This window comes from Primulina eburnea, chromosome 3, assembly GCF_022965805.1.
Source record: "Primulina eburnea isolate SZY01 chromosome 3, ASM2296580v1, whole genome shotgun sequence".
Lineage (NCBI taxonomy): Eukaryota > Viridiplantae > Streptophyta > Magnoliopsida > Lamiales > Gesneriaceae > Primulina > Primulina eburnea.
The window spans coordinates 46,123,648-46,145,306 of NC_133103.1; the positions used below are offsets into that span (position 1 = coordinate 46,123,648).

General features: G+C 37.0%; 1 protein-coding gene across 3 annotated transcripts; it reads right to left on the reverse strand.

The window, feature by feature from the left end:
* Positions 1 to 539: 539 nt before the first annotated feature.
* Positions 540 to 20,342, reverse strand: LOC140827658 (potassium transporter 4-like). Of its 3 annotated transcripts, none has more exons than XM_073190422.1 (10): positions 20,256 to 20,342; positions 19,846 to 20,009; positions 18,827 to 19,067; positions 18,502 to 18,747; positions 18,084 to 18,134; positions 17,729 to 17,989; positions 7,182 to 7,234; positions 6,646 to 6,760; positions 6,309 to 6,563; positions 540 to 1,846 (listed from the first exon to the last, which is right to left on the reverse strand). In XM_073190422.1, the coding sequence occupies exons 2-10, from the start codon at positions 19,999 to 20,001 to the stop codon at positions 759 to 761; spliced, it is 2,466 nt and encodes an 821-aa protein (XP_073046523.1). In that variant the 5' UTR covers positions 20,002 to 20,009; positions 20,256 to 20,342; the 3' UTR covers positions 540 to 758. The 3 variants fall into 3 exon arrangements, with proteins under 3 accessions (XP_073046523.1, XP_073046522.1, XP_073046524.1); XM_073190421.1 differs by having other exon boundaries at positions 19,846 to 20,055; positions 20,256 to 20,324; XM_073190423.1 differs by having other exon boundaries at positions 20,251 to 20,275.
* Between the last annotated feature and the right edge of the window lie 1,317 nt (positions 20,343 to 21,659).

Consider the following 21,659-nt stretch of genomic DNA (forward strand, 5'->3'; position numbering starts at 1 on the left):
GTATGTAATCGTGAAATATGTCGACTCAGTTCATATCAATATTGAAATGTAATATTTTTTATATAAATAATAACATTTTCCATTCGTCGGGTCGGAGCAAAAATCTCTTTCATAAAATTAATCGATGAGAGTTTTTGAGTAAATTCAATTCGTGCACGAGACCATGCATGACAAACTGTTTCTCTCTATATTGTCTACTTCGTTTATTTATTAGAATCTATTCCTTGTATTTAAATACCAAATGAATTCTAAAATATACATTATTATGTAATCCACAAGTTATGGTACACATTTGATTACTTCGTTTATTTATCAGAACTGAACTTTTGCCCGAAACTAAAGCTTCGAACTTTAAAATATTTTCGAAGCACGAAATCTTGTTTTCGTAAATATATAATACTTAAAACATTAATTTTGATTTATAAATAATAAAAATATTAAAATATACGGGGCGATTGCTCTTTCTTGGCTCCGCCACCTTATAAAAATGAGTTTAGAATGGACCACTGATTGCCATAAACCTGTAACCAAACATATTAAAACTTGATTATTCTTGATAAAAGAAGAGGTTGGACTCTAAACAAAATAGGCTTCTGTACATACATAACAGATGTAGTCAAAGGCAAGGACATGGTTTTTTAATCATGTAGTTGCACTAAACTGTATTAAAAAGCTATACTCGCATTGCTAATGATCAAAGAGCAGTGATCCCCCTCTTCTGCATGGGTCCTGCTATGGTTCCTTCAGTGTTCGAATTCCTAGACATGATATATCATACCGACTTCGATAAGACTAATATGAGGAATGTGAAGTGCCACTGCCGGACCTCTGCAATTCTTGCGCAGAAATGAGTACCCAAAGTCGATAACTAGCTTCTTCAAGAAAGATGATGACCTCCTGGCTTTTATGTAAGAGTGCCCCATGATGTACGCGACACCCGCTTCTTTTGCTTGGATCAAGTCTAGGAGTTCATCTCTTACAGAAGGATCCATCACAGGATTTTGAGGTATTTGAAATCTCAGTTGACGCCTTCTGATCTGTGGGTTCTCATCTTCATATGATGATCTTAAACTCCGGAGAGTTAAAGTTTTGCTGCTTTGGATGGAACTACTCGTGCCAAATTCCTCCTCCTCAGATACGATGAGGCTCGATCCAGATTGAAAAGATCGGGAGCTTATGACCGCCATCCTACCATCATAAGACACTGAGTCAGGGCTTGAGATCTGTTGCTCTACAGCTTCCATTTGAATAAACTCCGCTATACTCTGAATCAGCAGGTCCTCAAAGTGCAAGTCGTCTCCCTGCAAATCCTTGTACCCATATCTTACAATGCATCGGTACATTCGATATGGTCTCGGACAAATGCGACCAATGAGGAAGCGTTCTTCAGAAGTAACATAGGGAACTGGAACGTACTTTACACAGACGAATACCAAAACATCATGGAATGCAGGGAGATTTGTTACAAAGTGTGAGAAGATCGAGGGCACTCCTGTTGCCAGCTCAGAATATATGAGACCTATCCCAGGCACACGGACAATACCAAGACTTGGACCTAGTCCAAGGATCCATTTCAGAGGCACCTTATTATGCAAATCAAAGTTGTACTTCTTGAGGGTTCCATAGTGCCAGACAAACATGATAAACATAAAGATGACAGCAAGTACAAGTGAAACCCATCCTCCCTGGGGAACTTTTACACATGCAGCTGACAGATATGATGCTTCAATGATCCAAAAGAAAACAAGGAAAACAACTGCAAGTATTATACTTCTCTGCCAGACAAACACCATGACAAGTGCCATGAGAAAAGTTGTGATGAACATCACTGACATGACAGCTAGGCCTGGCAAAAAAAAAATGATGGAAAGAAACGCAACTCAAAAGGTAATCTAAGTAAAAGTGATAAGTAACATCTAAGTTAAAGTGATAAGTATTGATTGAAATGGACGAAACATAAAATAAAAATGGATAAAAATAGAAAACGTGAAATTGTTGATTAATATTCTCCGTATCCAGCCTTGTTATTGATAAAATACTCAAGTGTTGTTCTAGCATCAGCTATGCAAATTCCACTTTATTAGGTGGTGACATTAGTAGATATGTGCGGAAAAATACAAAACCCTTTCAGAAATTTCTCCATTTGTCATATAAAGTATGCTATGCAGAGAAAATTTTCATTTAGGATACAGGTGTTTTTCTTTGAGGAGTGCAATCAAGTAATTCAGTCCTTGCACATCAGCTTGAAGAGCCTCGATGTGCTTGACTTCTAATATAATAACAAAGGAACTTCAAACTTTAATCACCAACTCCTCCTAAACATATGTGAAACAATCTCTTCTACAGTTATCAACTCTCTACAATACCAGCAACAACAAACATAGCTACTGAGGGTGAATGATAGTTTATAATTCCAAATCAATCTGCTAGTAACCTTTTTTTGCCTCAAGCCTCTAATAATTGAGTTCGAAAACATCTCTCTCAGTGAGACTGCAAAACTTATGTACTCCGCAGAGAAAAGGACAAGCAAAGCCCAATATCTTTAAACCTCAATCATTACAGACTTGAAAGAAAGTAAATATTGCCAATAGATTGGTTAGATAAAATCAACTACCCAAAAATTTAAGTAGTTAACTTCATGTTGATGTTCCGGTGATTGGCAGATGTTAAAGAAGAGGGGTTCGTGATTGTAGTGCATAAATTGGAATGAGTTCTTTAACCATATTAATCCACAAGCTATGTTATACCCCATGTAAAGGGGTGGCAATTGCATACAAAAACTATGACAAAAATTGTTTTGGCACTTGGGTATTTGCTCGTGAATATTGATTTTTTGACCAGATCATGTAAACCATATGTTATGTGTCTATTTTCGTACCATTCAAAATGTGACATAAAGTAAGAAACACTAATCTAGCTTCTTTTATGTGGCCCAAAAAATGTAGCCGTCATGCTTACTTCCTACACTATTTCATACCATTTAACAGTTACTATGCACACAGTGCACATCAAGTCGCCAAAGGACGCAAGGCTCAAAAGCAAAGATTAAAAAATTAGGACATGTCTCAAAGAAAATCAACTGTTAAATCATAAACGAGTTTCTGTCCATGCATATTGAACTCCACAAGATTACAGAAGTGCAACAGCAGTTTCTAAGGAAGATAATTTCACCACCTACACCATCATGTCATTTGGAATGTGTTAGGATCAAGTGCTTACCATTAGACCAAAAGCTATAATTGTTAGCCCACGCGCAACTTTATCCCTTATACTTGTTGCAGCGCAGAGTGCACTAGACCCATTAGTCCGGAGAGGTGCGTGTCTATCTGCTGGTACTGTTTCATATCCTTTAGAGATCAGTCTTACCCTTTCCCTACCGTCGGCCCTGTCCCCAGCAGAGACAGTATTACCCGTTAAGATCTGGTATCACTCTTTTACGGTCCACTTAGCCAACCAAATCAAGCGGCGTAATGTCAGCAGTTTGACACATTAGAACTTCTCAGGAGGTCACCCATCCCAGTACCACTCTCACTCATGCACGCTTAACCCAACATTCCCCCCAAGAAGTATAGAAATATTCTTCTTGGGAGACATGAACCCATGACCTCGCTCTGATACCGATTGTTAGGATCAAGCGCTTACCACTAGGCCAAAAGCTATAGTTGTTAGTCATGACACAACTTTATTTCCTTCTACTTGTAACAGCGCGAAGTCCACCTAATTGGATGCTAATGGGTCGTGATGCAAGGCCCATGAGTCCGGGAAGGTGCATGTCTATCTGCTGGTACTGTCCCATATCCTTTAGATATCAGTCTTACACTTTCCCTACCGTCGGCCCTATCCCCAGCAGAGACAGTATTACCCGTTCAGATCTGCTGTCACTTTTTTATGGCTCACTTAGCCAACCAGATCAAGCGGCAGAACCTCAGCAGCTTGACGCATGAGAACTTCTCAGGAGGTCACCCATCCCCGTACTATTCTCACTCATGCACCCCAACAGAATGGTTGCCCCTTCTTCATCCGTTTGTCATTGTTCCTAATTCATATCTTTGTTGAAATAATTTATTTTGTAATTTCTTACATAAGGATTATGAAAATATTGGATCCCCGCCTACACAACCAAATCGTTGATAAAACTCCACGATAACAATTTCTTTTGATCCAATTTTTCTCTTCATCCAGAATAGACAAAAAGATTTTAGGATAATAAACAATGGCTATAGATTCGAACCCATAGGAGATGATACAACTAGAATAGAGATCTTTCATTTCCCACTGAAGCGAGCACATATCCTTATCCGCATTATTTTCATGAAGAAAATCGGTTTCACAAGTAGGAGTCAATACGTACATGAGGGTAAAAACTCAACTTAATTTTTAAACCTGGTCTACTACCAAAAATTCAAACTCGTTTCGAAATAAAGTTTCATTATATTCTTTGTGCAATAGTTTGGAACTAATGATAAACCACAAACAAAATGGATTCACGAGTTTGTAAGATTTCAAATAAACACATTTCAAGTTCTTTCTTCATCCATCACTTTAGTGAACAGAGTCGGAGAACAAAGCAGGACAACACAGAGACCAGGCATTGTAATCTTCTTGCATGACACATTAGAGAATGAAGTAGAGAATAAACATTACAATTGATATAATTGAAATACTGTAAATTTCATCTAGACTACCATAAAACTACACACTTGTAAAGAAACGATACTGCCTATCTTCGTATTTGAGACGTGTATAGTTAAAAAATTTGAAACCTTCATTTATTCAAAATGATAAACTTCTTCATGATGGCATACCATTTAATAAAAACAATTTGGAAGCTGATGACCATTATAATCAAAATGGTAGTTTATTGGACCAAATTCAAGATGCTAAAAAGAGAAATTAGAGTTTGGATTGAAGGATTTGGATATGAAGAAGTATTTAAAAAAAAAATTGAAATGAGTCCACGTTGATAGAGATTTGAAATCCATCGCAATGACTTTAAAAATAATTATTTGGGATTTGAATCTATTGTCAAGTGGATTTGCTCAAACAAACAAATCGATTTGTTCTTATGAATTTGAAATTTCATCAATCCAAATACAACATAATTGTTAGTGTAGATTCAATTACAAGATCCAAGTCCATGACAACTAAAGAGGCTCTTAATTGTCTAACTAAAAAGTTTTAAAGCACACCAATTTAATCAGCAAGAATTAAAGTGAATCAACTTGATTGAAGCCCAAGCTAGAAGGCTTCATTAATCGGCTATTCAAGAGCCAAAGGGCAAAGCAAGCAACATGAGCTAAATTTATCAGCATGACTTGAAGTGAATAAACTTGATTGAAGGCCAAGATAGAAGGCCTATATTGTGAGGTTGATTCGATTTAAATTAATTATCTAAGACTTACTGGTGTTCATGTGCTGATAGTTTATTTATATAAATGTTTTTTTTTATTTTCATATTTTTGGTTGGTAACTTTTAGTGGCCAATATATATATTAGTTTAGACCCATATTACATTATCTAAGTATAATATAATCTATGTATTTATACGTAATAATAAGTTTTGACAGACTTTGATGAATATTTCTTATTTATATATCTATTTGTTCCTAAATGTTTTAGTCTAGCAAATAAAAGAACTTATCAAGTTACATAGCTCAGCCTAATTAATGTTCATGGGATGATAATTTATTTATTACATTATTTAGGGTTGATTTATGCATTTATATGTAGGAGATTTCCTTTCAACATATGTCCACTGATCTTTTAATTTTATATAATAATTTGTGAGAAAATTCTTGAGTGCCTACCAAATAAAATAACTTATCAAGATCTTGATATTGTGGCTTCAACTAGAGTTATCATTTTCAAATTGTTGGAGAAGTGGCATCCTAATTCATTTTCAAATTTTGATGAAATTTGGTTCACAATTGATATATATAGTTGGGTTGATTTTCCAAGTAAAATATAGGACTAGTTTCCGAGATCTATGTGTGGTATCGTGGTGTTAGTTGAAGATGCCCCGAAAACTTGGTAAGATTATGACACAGGAACCCTATAGTATATTGTTGGGTTCTCATCACTTCGGAGGTGAAATCACTTGTGGCTAGGATGCTAAATTTCAATATCTTTTGGCATTATAAATATCAAACAAGAGTTTCTAATAAATATAGTATATGGTGGTTAAATGGAAAACTATTTTTTTGTGCGACTGGGATACAAGATACTGAGACGCATAATCTTTTCCCAGTGATCATATTGAAAGATATAAAAGGACACAAAATAAAAGCTTTTCACATTCATCAACTTACCGTATGCATTCCCTATGGTAGTTGTTTCTTGAAAGCCAACAGCAATAGCAAGAGTAAGGATCATCAGAATCCAGTTGATCTCTGGTATATAGATCTGCCCATGGATTTGCTTTGAGGTATGCACAACCTTCACACGCGGGAAGCAACCAAGAGCATGGCACTGCTTCACAATAGAGAAAGTGGCAGAAATTATAGCCTGACTGGCAACTATAGCCGCAAGGATTGCAATTACAAAGACAGGCCAGAAAACACCACCTGCAGGATAAGCAGAATAGGACTAGTTTTTCAACCACCATAAATCTTATAGAGATATCATGTACACAGAAGCAATACTAACCAGGAATGGAGTCATAGAAACTATTCGGAATCGAAGAAATATTTTTTGACAGATAAGCAGCTTGCCCCATGTATTGTACTACCAAGCAAGGATATACAAGGCATATAAATGCAAGCTGCAAAACAAAAGGGAAAGATTCGTGTTGAAAGAAGCACAGATGAAATTTTTCTTGTATGGAGAGAACCATGATTGATGACTAATACTGTACGAGTCCACAATCTATCTTATAACAGACATGATATAACAAATATTCTATGGATCAACGAGAGCTGTGTGCATCCACACCCTAATAGCTGTCATTATGTTGTTTCAATAAATTTTTTCCTCAAAGACATATGTTTGTGTATGTATCGCTTCCGATTGGATAAAAATTGAGAACTACAGATACAACTATAAAAACATGCCAGTCGTCTCATTAAACCAAGCATCAACCTTCAATTCTGGAGTCCATATCATCCTATCCGAATAATGGGAATTCTACCACCCACCTTTTAAATATGAAATCATCATCTGAATGTTAACAAAATCTTACTTACCCTAATCGAAAATGAAGTGAAATGGCCAAGATCTGCATACATCGCCTCAGTACCTGCATCAGTAACTAAGCTTAATTTGGTCGATTTTATGTGATCATTATTGAACTAAATAAAAGCAATAAATTGTTGCAGGTAATATAAAATCATTGGTAATTCACTCCTCCTCATTTGTAGATGAAAGATATAAAAATAGTAAGATGCAGGGTACTACGTACATGTGGGTGTGATATACAAGAAAAATAGCATGTTGCTTGAGTGACATTGAGGAAAAAAATAGTGAAACAAACTTAATTAGAGAATACTTTCATAATAAATAGACGGACATTAAGATTAACAGAAGACTTTGGCTACAAGAAGGCAGTCTTTGTTAGGATAATATATCATGAGAGGCGAAATCCCGTCTTGGGGCAGCTATTTATGATTCCTAACGCCGATAATACTCTTCGGCAAGCTATACTCGATTGATGGTCGGCTCCATACTGGGTACAAGCTAGCAGTACGTTACAGATTCATACAACTTAGCTCCGCAGCTAGCTCTTTGTTTTACTGTTTCCTTGTTATTTAGCTCAAACAGGCAAGGATTAGCTCAACCATCGGGCTCCTCACCTGAGGATCCCTTCTGATCTCGTTTAGCTACTAGCCGTAGGATGTTAGCTGTTGTTATGAAATCTTGTTGCATACTGGTACCTAGGAGGTGAGATCGGAAAGAGAGGCAGCCCTCGCCCCAAGGGGCTGCTACATTCCCGTACATACAAAGTATTCTATACCATTAATAGATGTCCTTAAAAGGGTTCATGAAACTTGGAATATTCTAAAATCGATAGTTGAATGGGATTTTTCCAAATCCCATTCTGAGCATTTGGTAGAACGGGATTGATATTTTTTGGAATTCGATATAGTCGATTTAATTAAATGAAATCCTTGCCAAATTGAAAGCATTTCATGGTTGGTGTTGGGTCTAATTCTTCAGGCTCCAGCAGCGGAACAGCAACTTCTGATGGATCAAAACCTCCTTCAAACATCGCCCTCTCCAATACATCCCTTCAAAACACGATTCACAAATTAAACGGATGAAATTACCTTGAATGGGCACAATATGTCCGTCTAGTGATCGATGGCAAGGGCAAATTAGGTTACCCGAATGGCGAAGTGAAAGCACCATCATCAACCGATGCAAAATATAAAAATAGCGATCTGAAAAAATTCTATGGTCACTGCGTTGTTGATTAATTCAATGGAACCTACAATCCATGAGCCCTTCATGTTCCTACCAACTGCACATGACATTTGGGAGGCGGTTAAGGAAACATATGTCCGACATGCAGAACTATTCTCAATTATACGAGTTAAAACACTTGTATGTGCTGGATGCAGCAGGGAAATCGAGATATGACAGCCTATTACAATGCATTGATGGTTGTTTGGCAAGAATTAGACCTCTTTGAAGTGGAGGAATGGGAGAGCAGCAAGGATAGCGCCTGATACAAGAAGGCAAAAGAACACATCCTCGTGTTTGTGTTCCTTGCTGGTTTAAACATATATCTAGATGAGGTTCAGGGTCATATACTTGGACGCAACCCTTTTCCGAGTCTTAGTGAAGTGTTCTCTGAGGTCCGCCACGAAGAATCTAGACAACAAGTGATGATGAAACGTGACTAACACAACCTGGACGTTGAAGGTTCAGCCCTTGTTAGCAGGGAAATTTTTTTGAGGCTGAAAACAGGGATGGGAAGTCAAATCCTTGGGTTGAATAATGTAAAAAGTTGTGGCACACCATTGAAACATGCTGGAGAATTCATGGCAAATCAGCCCACCTCAAGAAAAAATCACGAAACCACAATAGAACTAGCGTCTGTGGTCGAGCTTTCAAGCAAGCAGTGATGAATCTGGAATGCAATCTTCTTCCTCAGACTATCTTCCTTTCACAAAGGACCAGCTAGATAAATTGTTCAAACTGTCTGATGCTCGTGTGGAAAAGTCCAATCCTTCGCATTCTTTATCCCAGATAGGGATCTCTTCATTTGAAATTTTGCAAATTCAATTTCTAACAGCTCTTGGAGTTTAGATTCAGGCGAACAAACCATATGAAGGAATCATCGCAATTTTTTTCTTTCTATGAACCTTGCTCAGAGATCAAGAAAGTTAAAATTGTCGACGTTTCTTTTGCTTCTATTGTTGGGAAAGGAACCGTTATTATTTCTTCTTTCTAGGCACTTAAGAATGTCTAGCATGTTCCTCTCTTGCCATATAATCTCCTGTCTGTTAGCAAAATAACCCTTGATCTTAATTGCCGTGACATTTTTTGTCCTCTCGGGAAGATGATTGGCAATGTCATTTTCTATTGTGGCTAAACTTATACAATTTGAGAATGTCTGGCTATCTCATCATAAATTCAAACAGTTGGTTCAGACATGGTGGAATAATGGAACTACTCGTGGGTGGGAAGGTTACAAGTTTATGCAAAAACTGAAAAGAATCAAAGAAGAGGCTTTAAAATGGAATAGGGAGGAGTGAGAAGATGTGGACAGTAGATTCAAAGAATTGAACTTCAAGATTAAGCAGTTGGATCTTCTAGAAGGTGATGGGTTGTGGTCTGAAATTTTAAATGAGGAAAGGAAAGAGTTAAGATGCGAAATGGAAAAAATGATTATCCAAGGAGCCCAAATGGATAGACAAATAGCAAAATTAAAATGGATGAAGGAAGAGGATCATAACACCAAATTTTTCCATTCGTTGTTGAATAACAGAAGGAATATAGCCATGATTGACAAAGTGGAATTGGAGGATGGGTCTGTTGTCACCGACGAAATACAAATTCAAGGGGAAATTATTAGATTTTATCGAAATTTGTACAGGAAAGCGGATGCGGTGGAGAGGGAGATAGATGGGGACGAGGAGGCTTTTGATGGTTTACTTTGGGGTGAAATCGATTTAGCACAAGCCGAGGGATTAGAAGTGGCTTTTGTCGAGGAAGAGGTCAAAAAAGCAGTGTTTGAAAGTGATGGGTGCAAAGCCCCGGGTCCGGACGGTTTCAGAATGGCCTTCTACCAAAAGAACTGGGATACGGTGAAAGAAGATGTAATGAGAGTTTTCGCTGAATTTTGCGAAAGTGGGATTGTTAACGGTATTACTAGCGAGACCTACATTTGCCTCGTCCCTAAGAAACAAGATGTGATCAGGATCAACAACTTTAGACCTAGCTTGTATAAGATTATGGCGAAAGTCTTGGCTAACAGATTGAAAAAAGTGATGAATCATACAATTGCGGAAAACCAATGTGCATTCATTAAGGGAAGACAGATTCTCGACTGTTGTCTAATTGCAAATGAGGTTGTGGAGGTGTACCGGAAAAATAAGAAAAAAGGGTGGGTACTTAGAGTCAATTTGGAAAAGGCTTACGATAATGTTGATTGGAATTTTCTGAATTATGTGTTGAGGAAAAAGGATTCGGGGAGAGATGGAGGAGATGGATTATGGGATGTGTTTCTAATGTGTCTTTTTCGATATTCATCAATGGAAGACCCCGTGGAAAAATAAAAGGGGAAAGAGGACTCAGACAGGGAGATCCATTATCTCCTTTTCTCTTTAATCTGGTAGTAGATGATGGGTTGGGAAGGATGATTGACAAGGCAAAAGAAGATGATATTGTACAAGGTCTGGAGGTTGGTAGACAGAAAGTTCAAATCTCGCATATTCAATTTGCGGACGACACCTTGTTCTTTACAAAATCGCAGCAGCATTTGTTGGCAATTGTGGATATCCTCAATAGTTTCGGTCGTCATTCTGGATTAAGGATCAATTGGGAAAAAAGTGAGTTGATGGGCTTGAATAGATCGATGAGGAATTTGATGAGTTGGCAGTTGCAATTGGATGCAAAAAAGGAAAATGGCCGATTAAATATTTGGGGATTCCATTGGGAGGGAACCCGAGGGTAATGGGATTTTGGGAACCGGTTCTTTCGAAGATGGCTAAAAAATTGGCTAGTTTAAAAAAGTCTTTTCTTTCAAGAAGGGTTCGGCTTACTTTGATCAAGGCGGTTTTGTGCGCTATGCCATCTTATTTTATGTCGCTATTCAAAGTGCCTAATCATGTCGCACTCAAGATGGAAAAAATAATGAGAAATTTCTTATGGGATGGAGCCGATGGAGGAAAACATTGCCATGTAGTTGGGTGGGAGCAAGTGTGTAAGCCAAAGGATAGGAGAGGATTGGGACTGGGAAAGATTTTCTTAAGAGACAAAGCGTTACTTGGAAAATGGTGGTGGAGAGGGTCGGTGTAAAGAGACACCCTATGGAAAAAGGTTATTATCAGTCTCTATGGTTATCACGAGAATGGATGGGATTTAGGGTTGGCGGAAAAAGCGACGTTCAGAAGTCTTGGAAGTGCATTTCTCGATCTTTCCCGGCTTTTCATCGATTGGTTAGGGGAGTGTTCAGAGAGGGTAACATCATTCGTTTTTGGGAAGATGAGTGGGTGGGGGGAGTCTCTTTGAGAGAGAGATTTCCATCTCTATTTCTTATTTCTGTTCATATTAATAAGCCTATCAGTTTTTTTGTAGATGAGTCTTCTAGTTTCATCAACTCAGTTACCAGTTGGGATTTAAGATTTAGAAGAAACTTGAGCGAGTTGGAAACATGTGAGTTTGCGGGTCTCATGGGTGTCCTAGAGTCGGCTAGGGTTCAGTGGGGTGTTGGGGACTATAGGATGTGGTTGGGGGAGTCATCGGGTGTGTTTTCTGTTAGCTCTTTTTATAACTCTTTCTTCGCATCTCCAAATCCTTTGTCTTTTTCATTTGTTCGAAATATCTGGGATGTACCTGTACCTACAAAGGTCCAAGTGTTTTCGTGGATAGTGGCTTTGGAGAAATTACAGACTTGTGACTCCGTGCAAAGAAGGTGGTCGGGCTGTTCTCTTAGCCCAAACTGGTGCTGTCTTTGTAGGGAAAAAGAAGAAGATCAGGATCACTTGCTACTGCACTGTTCAATTTCTTATAGCATTTGGCTAAAGGTGATCCATGAAATGGGTTTTCTGTGGTCCTTTCCGAAGAAGGCAACAGATATGTTCTTCCTGGAACCAGGCTTGCAGGCAAGGAGAAAACATTTGAGATTCTGGTCTATGGTTGTTCTTTGCACATTTTGGTCGATATGGATGGAAAGAAACTCAAGAATTTTTGAAGACAAGTCGGAGTCGTTGGCTGAAGTTTGGGAAAAAATAAAATTCAGGGTTGCAAGTTGGACGATTGTGTTGAAAGAATTTAAAGATCTTCATATATCGGATTTGGTTAGGGATTGGAAATATGTGCTGTTGTGATTATGGCGGTTTAATATTGTAATCTTTTATTTAACTCTGCGGATTGCTTATCCGCTATGGTAAACCTTATTATCTACTTTAATAAAATTCTGTTTCCTATAAAAAAAATAATAATATTGATAGAAGATGATTTAGAAGAAACAGGCGGATTTAAGAAAACTTGGCAAGAGAATTCAATATGAAAATCTAGGCCAGTTAAAGTATTTCCTTGGAATGGAGGTGGCAAAATAAAAAAGGCTAATCATGGTTTCCCAAAGAAAATATATCCTCGATATCTTGGAAGAAACTAAATTGAGTGGTTGCAAACCATCAAATACTCCAATAGAGGCAAATGCTAAGCTAGTAGATATCAAAAATGGTGTCAAGGTGATTACAGGGATATGTCAAAGACCAATTGGAGAATAATTTATTTGTCTCACACTCCCTGACATTCTTTTTGCAGTAAGTGTGGTTAGTCAATTTATGCATTCATCATGTGTTGAACATCTTGGAAGTTGTGTATCGGATTTTGTGATATTTGAAAGCAACCCTAGGGAAGGGATTATTCTTTGAAAGAAATGAGAAGGAAGGATTGAGGTTTACACTGATGTTGATTGGGCTGGATTTTTCACTGACCAAATATCGACATCTGGTTATTGCACGTTTGTATGGTGCAACTTAGTAACTTGGAGAAGTAAAAAACAAGGCGTGGTCACTAGAAGTAGTGATGAAGCTCAGATCCATGGCTCAAGGGGTGTGCGAAGCATATTGGCTAAAGTAGTTATGGAGGAGCTAAAAATCATAGTAACTTGCCTATGAAGCTCTTTTGTGATAACAATGCAGCTACTATTGTTCACAATCTAGTGTTTGCATGAGAAAACCAAACACGTCGAAATTGACAAGCATTTCATAAAGGAGAAACTTGATGAAAAAGTAATATGTACACCATTTGTTCCAAGCACGTTGAAAATTGCAGATATCTGAACAAAGGGCCTATCAAAACAAACTTTTGCACAACAAGTTGAGCATGATAAATATCTTTGCAACAACTTGAGGGGGAACGTTGATTTGATAGGAATGACATTTGGTTGGATAGAATATTTTCCATATATTTCCCAGATTTGTTGGGATGTGATTTCTGTTTTTTTATCTATTTCAAGTGTACCACCTACAGAGAAATGATATACTGAAATGAAAGAAGTATTCTTCCTTCTTCAATCTGCCAAGTTCTTACTTTTCAGCAATTAGTTTATTTGGTTTACTGAATATTGTTCTCGAAATCAATGTGTTTTTGTCACGGCCCTGTGTTATGGATAATTTTACGGGACGATGGATCGGAGAGTCCTAAATATCGAGAGTCCTCTCTTTCTTTTTGGATATCCTCTACCACTAAAGATAAACCCAAATCAAAAGATCCTCAATATAAAATATCTCTCTTATTCCTAGCAATTATCCAATGTTTATAGAACACACGGGATATTGACAATATTTTTTATTTGAAAAAATAGACAAGTAGTAACTAGAGTCCTGAAGAATTGATGTTTACCATCGTCTGAGATGTTGCAAAAACGGTTCCTTTTTTGTTCTCTTTGGCTAAATTGGTATGTATTATGAGACTCATGATCATTTGATTGTCTTTGGTTTAAAGCTTTGGCGGAGTTTGGCTTGATTTTGGAATCTCCGAGATCAACTTTTGATTTATTCGAGGCGGATCTTGGAGGCATAATATTTTGGAATATGGTGGTTCTCTCTTTGAGTTGGTTTGTGTGGATGGAAAGAAATATAAAGATCTTTAAAGATCGAGAAGATTTGATTGAAAAGTGCTGAGGCAAGATTAAATTCAGGGTTTCATGCCGGACTTCGAAGACTTTAGAATTTAAATCGTTTTGGTTCTCAGATTTGTATAGGAATTGGGGCCTATTACTATGTTAATCTATTTTGACTGTGAATTTCAATTCGTTTTGCATGGAGCTCTTGTTCGCTTTTTTCTGTAATTATTTTACTAATCAATATAATATCAATTCTTATATTAATAAAAGAGTTCCGAAGAATTAAGTAAATGAGCAATTTCAATACCCATCACATTACTTCCAATCTCAAGAATTGTGTTTCTCCGCAAACACAAAAGGTACTGCTCCTCACTAGCTAGTGCCTTCTTGGGTGTAAACTTCATCAGAGTTGAAACAAAGCCCTTCACCCATCTTTCTTCTACCTTCTCCATGTTTAACCTATTAATGGATGGTTGTTATGATGGATTACTAATGGCCCTCGTTGTCTGGCGCTTCTAATGTTAGAATCTCAATTTGTCTCTCATAGAAACTTGGAGACTCATCGAACCGAGGTGTGTTGAAGCTCACATTCTACCGCAATATGCTCTTATAATCCACTAATAAAAATATGAACTTCTTGCTCACAGGATAATGTACTTGCCATTTCTGCTACTTGCTCAAATCGCCTTTGGTAGTCCTCCATTGTTCAAGTTTGGCACAATTTTATTTTTTTTTTCCTAAAAAAAAATAGCACCGCTAAGGTCATGACAGGGGGTATGGCAGATCCATACCGGTTCATATAATAAAACAAAAACAAATGGAGAGGGGAGATTAGGTTAGAACCTCCTCATAGATACAACTAACTACCCAAATCCATAATGGTTCTTAAATGTGGCATTCTAGCTCCCCTAATTTACTGCTATGTCAAAGTGCAAGTTGCATTGAGCACTGAAATTTTTCCCACTGCAATCTGGGTCAGTCACATTCCAATTTTCAGAAGCACACTAATCCATTTCTTCAAGGTTGAAAGAAGCTGTAATGGGCGAAAAACAGCTGACCCAACAATCCAAAGAAATCACCTACAAAAGATTCACACATGGGAAGTTCAAAGCCAAGATAGAATCTTAGTCATCAACTTCCATGGAACTCTATCCTCCTGTCATCTAGTTGGTTATATTTATTTTAAATAAAAGAATTATCTCGTGTGAGATAATTATTAAGATTAGGATTTGGAAATTTAGCTCTACGGATTTCTAGTAATTAAGATAGGAACCACTCATGTACTTACAATGGAAGATTGGGAATAGAACAACAGCTTACTTAAGTTCATTCAAAAAAATGTTGCAAGAGACCGACAAGTTCTCTTTAACGAGACTTGAACTGTTAACAAGATTGTGAGGTTCTCTCCAAAAATGAGCCTTAGTTTCCTCTATGAACGCATTAACCACCCCATAATGCTAGGACCATAACAAATTGGTACCAAACAGACGTCATGAGAAACTTCCTCTTATTTCAGCAACAATTCAAAGCCTTTGTGGAAATCTATTAAGGGGACAAGGTATCTGCGGGGAAACGATAACAAGCTCTTCATGATTAGTTGGAGGATATATCCAAATGGTCACCTATGCACTTGAAAGAACTAGATCAAGGCAAAGGCAGCAGCAATCAACGAGGAACCACGGACAAACGTTTCAGAGGATAGCAAGGCAGCAATGTCATTCCTATAAACCTCAAAATTCGGAAGCTCGATTTGCCCCGGTAAGACAACCAATTGAACCCGTTGGGATGGCTTAGTCAATGTGGATATTTTTCGACAAACACATACCGTAGCAAAATAAGAAAGGGTTGGCCTCTTTCCACCACGAGGGTGAGTATGGTTCCTCAAATGGGAATGAAAGCAGCATGAGTTACAACTGAAGGATTCAAATACCAATGCCACATTTTGCTTAACTTTCGAGTTACTCCAACACCGTATATTCTTACAAAAATTCAAGTGCCTCCAGCTTGTCATCACAATATCCCTCTTTAGGGTTTGAGAATAAACACGTTTCGCCGGGATAGCTGATGTAATGAGCCAAAAACTCTAGGACCAATGGAATCCAAATAAATCACAACAGAAGATTCCCGCATGGAAAGTTCAAAGCCAAGGAATATAATCTTGGCTATCAATTTTCATAGGACTCCGGCCTCTTTTGGGTTTGAGAACAAACACGATTAGCCAGGGGGAAGTAATGTATTGGAAGGGACTATTTTGATATTTTTAATGGAAAATTTGCAATACGAGCTTGAATCCAACCCAAAAAAATATTGCAAAGAGATGGTCTCTTCAACGAGCCTTGAATTGCCAATTAGCTCGTGAGGTTCTTTCCTAAAACGAGCCACAATTTCCACCATAAACTCATTACATGTCTCATAACACGATCAAAACTCGGGACCATAACAAAAGCCAACCCAACCTTGTCTTAGGTGTGTGTAGGTTTCAAAAGAAAAATTAACACCGATTTAGCCATCTCGGTGGATCAAACTGCCCGTCATAATGGGGAAATCCAACTTCGTGTTTAGGTACGTAGGAATGCCCATCTCCAACATCACCTCCAAGATTGTCCGGAAGGCCCCTCAATTACTGCTGCTGCTTTCCTTCGTTTCAGTTTGCATCCAGAGATGTTGAATGATAATTTTTCTAACTTTGCATTCAATTCTAGCTGCCTTCATCCATTAACAATCTTATCTTCTTGGTACATCTTTATGAACAACTCAAACTGCTGTTGTAAAACCGGAATAGCCCCCATAACAACCAGATCTAATACCAATTTTTCACGGCCATGTGTTATGGATTTTCTCATGGATGGATTGGAGAGTCCTCAGTATGGGGAATGCTGTTTTTTTCTTTCCGGATCTCCTCTTTTGAACCATTTTTCTTTCTTGCCTTGCGGTCATTAGATAACCTCTCAATCTCTTTAAGTACACCTTTGTCTTTAGAAAACTTCATATTAATCTTTTATTCCAAATAAGTGCCTTATAGATACTAGAGTCCTTCAAAGCTCTATCGCTGAAGATAAAATTCAAATACAATAGAACGAAATCTAGATTTTAAATTAATGATTTAGCAAAGATAAAAATTTGGTTATATGGTGAAATTGGTTTCTCAAGTTCAAATTATATTTTGATGTTTCACCAAGTGAATTATAGATCTGCATGCTAGTTAATTTAATGTTTTGCATTAAAGTTATTTACTAAACTCCGTTAAAAATCACTTCTGATATAGTTTTCTTATTTCAATTATTGCTTCTAATTTTAATATTTTCTTAATTCGGTTAAATAATTTAAAATATTAATCATTAGAACTAAATTGAATAGAGGTGTAGAATTAATCCGTCAATATCACAAGAGAGCCACCAAAATTCAAAATTCAAAATTCAAGCAATTTCACATGAAGGCATCCAGTTATGACTCACGAGAAAGAAAGAAAAAATTTCAGAATCTATTTACCTGTTATTGCAAGTAGGACTCCCCCAAGTGACATGAACCCATCTCTACCAGTTTGACCAAAGAATCTGACAATATAATGTGGAGAAAGAGCAAGCACGATTTTTGGGTTCCAGTGTATTGTATTGTACAGCCCAATAGCGAAAATTGATATCAACCAGAGAATAACTATTGGTGCAAACAGAAAACCGACCTTATGCGTACCACAATGCTGTAGAGCAAATAGGCCAACCAACACGATACAAGAAATGAAAAGTATTACACCTACATAAAAAAAACTTTCATATTCATGCGTAACTCAAGCAAGATATTATTACTTTAGCAAAGCCACGAGGAACAAGAGTAGAATAATGCATACCGTGGTCCAACCGTGTATCAGCTGTTTCTAGAGCTGATAATGATGATAGTACTGCAATAAAACGTTTATATCGAGGAAATTAGTTGGGCCGATTGAATTAGATTTCAACAAGAGACTAGAAAATGTGCATGCATGGGCTAGAAAACTGGTCACCTTGCAACTGACACTGCTACTGTGCTATCAAACAATAATTCACTTTTATTTTTATTTGAATACAGCCACTGATTCCTTAGTTGGAAGGACGACAAGTATACTCATATCAATCCTTTGTACTTGAGGACAAAGTTGAACATATGTGCCTAACTCTAACAAAAAGATGGATAAAAGCCACTCAAGGTGACCTTACAACATGAATTGAAGCTACTAATGATGAATCTTACACCATAAAATATATGACTACGTCTCATTTCAACAATACCTGACATTGCAGGTGTAATCACACCATCACCTATTACCATGCCAGCACCCAGTAACACTACAACCAGCAGTCCAGTCCTAAGCTTTTTGTGCTTCTCAAGAAATCTCTTTAATATTAATGATGCTGACGACTGTCCCAGAGGACCATATTTGTATGCAGAAAGTTCCTCATCTGCTGCTTGTTGATTGGGAAGTAAACCAAGCTTTCCATGTCTACAAAGCAATGAGTAAAGAGCAAATGTCCCACCTGGAATAATTGAATAGTTAGGTCAATTATGACAGAAAATTTGGATCAGTAATCTTCAAATTGAGCATATTTAGCACACCTTCACCATTATCATCAGCATTTAGTAGGACCATTACATATTTGAGCAACGGAATGAGTGTTAAAGTCCAAAAGATTAATGAGAATGCACCAAATATTGTATCAGGATTCTGATAATCCTGTAACTTCCCAACAAATATGCTTCTGTAAACATATAGCGGTGAAGTGCTCAGATCCCCATAAACGACCCCAAAGCTTTGGTATGCTAGCACAAGCGAGGTAGAAAGGTTCACCAAGCAAAACTGCAGACACAAACAAGCACTTCAGTTCATGTCTGTTAATCATTAACACCATCTCTATTATTCAGTTCTCTTTATTGAGCACATTTATACCAAGAAAGAGCACTTATGCATTTGGTTCTTCCAACTTCGATAGAATTCTCACCAAACAAATTTTAAGATTTCATTGAGCAAAATAATAGAAAATCTGGTTTTCTTTTCCCATTTCAGGACCACATAAAAAACTTGAGGAGAAATAATCAGTATGACAGTGTGATCTCCATTGTGCTGGTTACATGGTCAACACAGACAGGCAACCAGAAATATTGGGCTGCCCGGACAAGAATTTTAAATTAAATCAAAAATTTTCTAAAAATTAATATATAAAAAATTAAAAAAATTGGGTGGCAACATACATAGCTCCGCCATTGCAGACAGCTAACCATCATCATGAATGGAAAATTTGATTATAAATACCAGAATATATCTCATTGGTTCATAACTAGTAAATTATATGACGAACATCCAAATTCTAAATACCAAGAATTTCTCGTAGACCTTCAATTTTATAAATTTCTCGCAGTTGCTGTCATAAACATATCAGAAGCATCCTTGGGATCTTTCGGATTGAGATAGAGCAACGGCCATTTTGGCCAATATAACTTGCATCAATCAATTGCTAGGTCTTGCAAGCTACATAGTTCTTATCATTTTTCCTCCATGCAGCATCACAAAAAAGTGATGAAGCTTTTTTTTAATATTTTTTTTTGCATATATTATAAGGTAAATTGAAATTCTCTACCTTCGGCATCAACTTTGTTCCGTTTTTATCTGTCTGGGCTTTGTCACCTTGCCAATCTTGTTGACATGAATGCTTTGATTCTGGAGCTGTGCCAACTGCCCGTGGAGGTGGGTTTCTGTCTCCCTCGGATTCATTCTCAATGACAACGTGATTCATCTACTAGCCTACCAAAATTTTCGAATATTTTTTTTCTTGAAAGCCCAAAGAAATCTGAATTATATCCAAATCACAGGCGAAATGAAAATGAGAAACCCGAAATCAACACAGCTTATTTATTATACAATCATTTACAATTAAATGGGTCGCGAGACGTGTCTGGTACGCGTAATCAGACGCATCATAAAACAATAAAAATTATATTCTCAGCAAAAACAGTGGAAAATTGAGAGAATCGGAACATGAAACCTGACCTTTTTCCCCTCCAAAGGCGATGGCGATATGAGCATACATTCCACGAAATGACAGTTGAATCATTGGCGCACATTTATATAGTGGCATATGGTGCATGACAGCGTGGCATTTATAATCATATTTATATTTGTCGGAAAGGCCCAGCTCCGACCCAAAATCCCTCTATCGGGTCGGATTTAGATTTTCAAAAGTAATTAGCAAATAATATTAGTTAAATATTTTTTAAAAAAAAAATATTCAAATATACTTAGAAATTGTTATTTTTTAAAAATAAAGTTTGACAAAGTTATTTCCCTAAATATCCCATTTTCAAGCGTCAAAGTATCTGTGGTGAGGCCAAAACTTCGTAATTTTGGGTTCAAATTATTACACTTGTACGAATAATTAAGTATGTTAGATTTAGATTAGATTGAAAATCTCCCACTCCTCTGTCCGTCGGACTAGGGGTGTTATCATAATAAACCCGAAATTGAAAAACCAATACGAAGCATGAGATTTTGGTTTCATTAGCATTTTGTAAGTTGTGTAACATGTGGTTAGATCAAGACTGAAACACATATTTTGATTCGGTTTATGAATATATTTAATTTGGGTTGAGTTCGAAAAATTCCTAAACTCGGACATATGATTTTTATTTTTATGAAACAAAAATTGGTTTATAATCTCGCCAAAAATAATATTTTTATGTAGAGCCGATCTATGTATAAGTGAGCCAATTGCAGATCCCTTCGATTAATATGAAATATTATATAAATATACAGGAGATGAATTTGATGTTTATTATCTTACTTTGTAAAACGAAAAAATATATTTGAAATACATCTATCCAAATGCAACCTTAGATATATTTATGAAATATGTCCTTCATGATCTCATCATCACATACGTCGACGACGAGCTAGACTATCTAGGGACCTCGAATGCGATGAGCTATCCAAGCATGATTTAAGTAGAAGTTGGGGAGTCTATCGAGCGCAAATCCTCTTGCATTCATGCCTAGCTCAAGTGGTCGGCAACCACAAGCCGTGTTCCCATAAAGAGGGCTAATCTAAGCATTTCGATTTAGGAATTCTAGGGTGATATGTGAGTCCAAGTGTTAACAAGTCATAGTATAAGATCTCAATATATAAATTAAGAAGTTTTTGATTATTTGGGATGAGTTGCTCCTATTTGATGGATCCTCATATTCTGTTGTGTGACTTTTAACCTCTTGGTATCAGGTTCGGGATCAGGGTCTAGTTAAATATACACGTTTTTTATTCTAAGGTAGTTCTTCCGAGTTCATTATGATTTAGTTGGTGGAATTATTTTGTGCACTCTCATAATTTAATTAAATATACATATAATAGCTATCTAATAAAAAATCCAATAAGGTGATTTAATTAATTATGAGTTTTCAAAGT

Bases quoted from the DNA above. Each gene is read 5' to 3' on its own strand.
- LOC140827658 (XM_073190422.1), bottom strand. From the start codon at position 20,001: ATGAATCACGTTGTCATTGAGAATGAATCCGAGGGAGACAGAAACCCA. The intron at 19,068-19,845 runs GTAGAGAATTTC...TTGTGTCTGCAG, and splicing joins GAACAAAGTTGATGCCGAAG to TTTTGCTTGGTGAACCTTTC. The intron at 18,135-18,501 runs GTATTGTTGAAA...GTTTTATTGCAG, and splicing joins GATTACACCTGCAATGTCAG to TACTATCATCATTATCAGCT.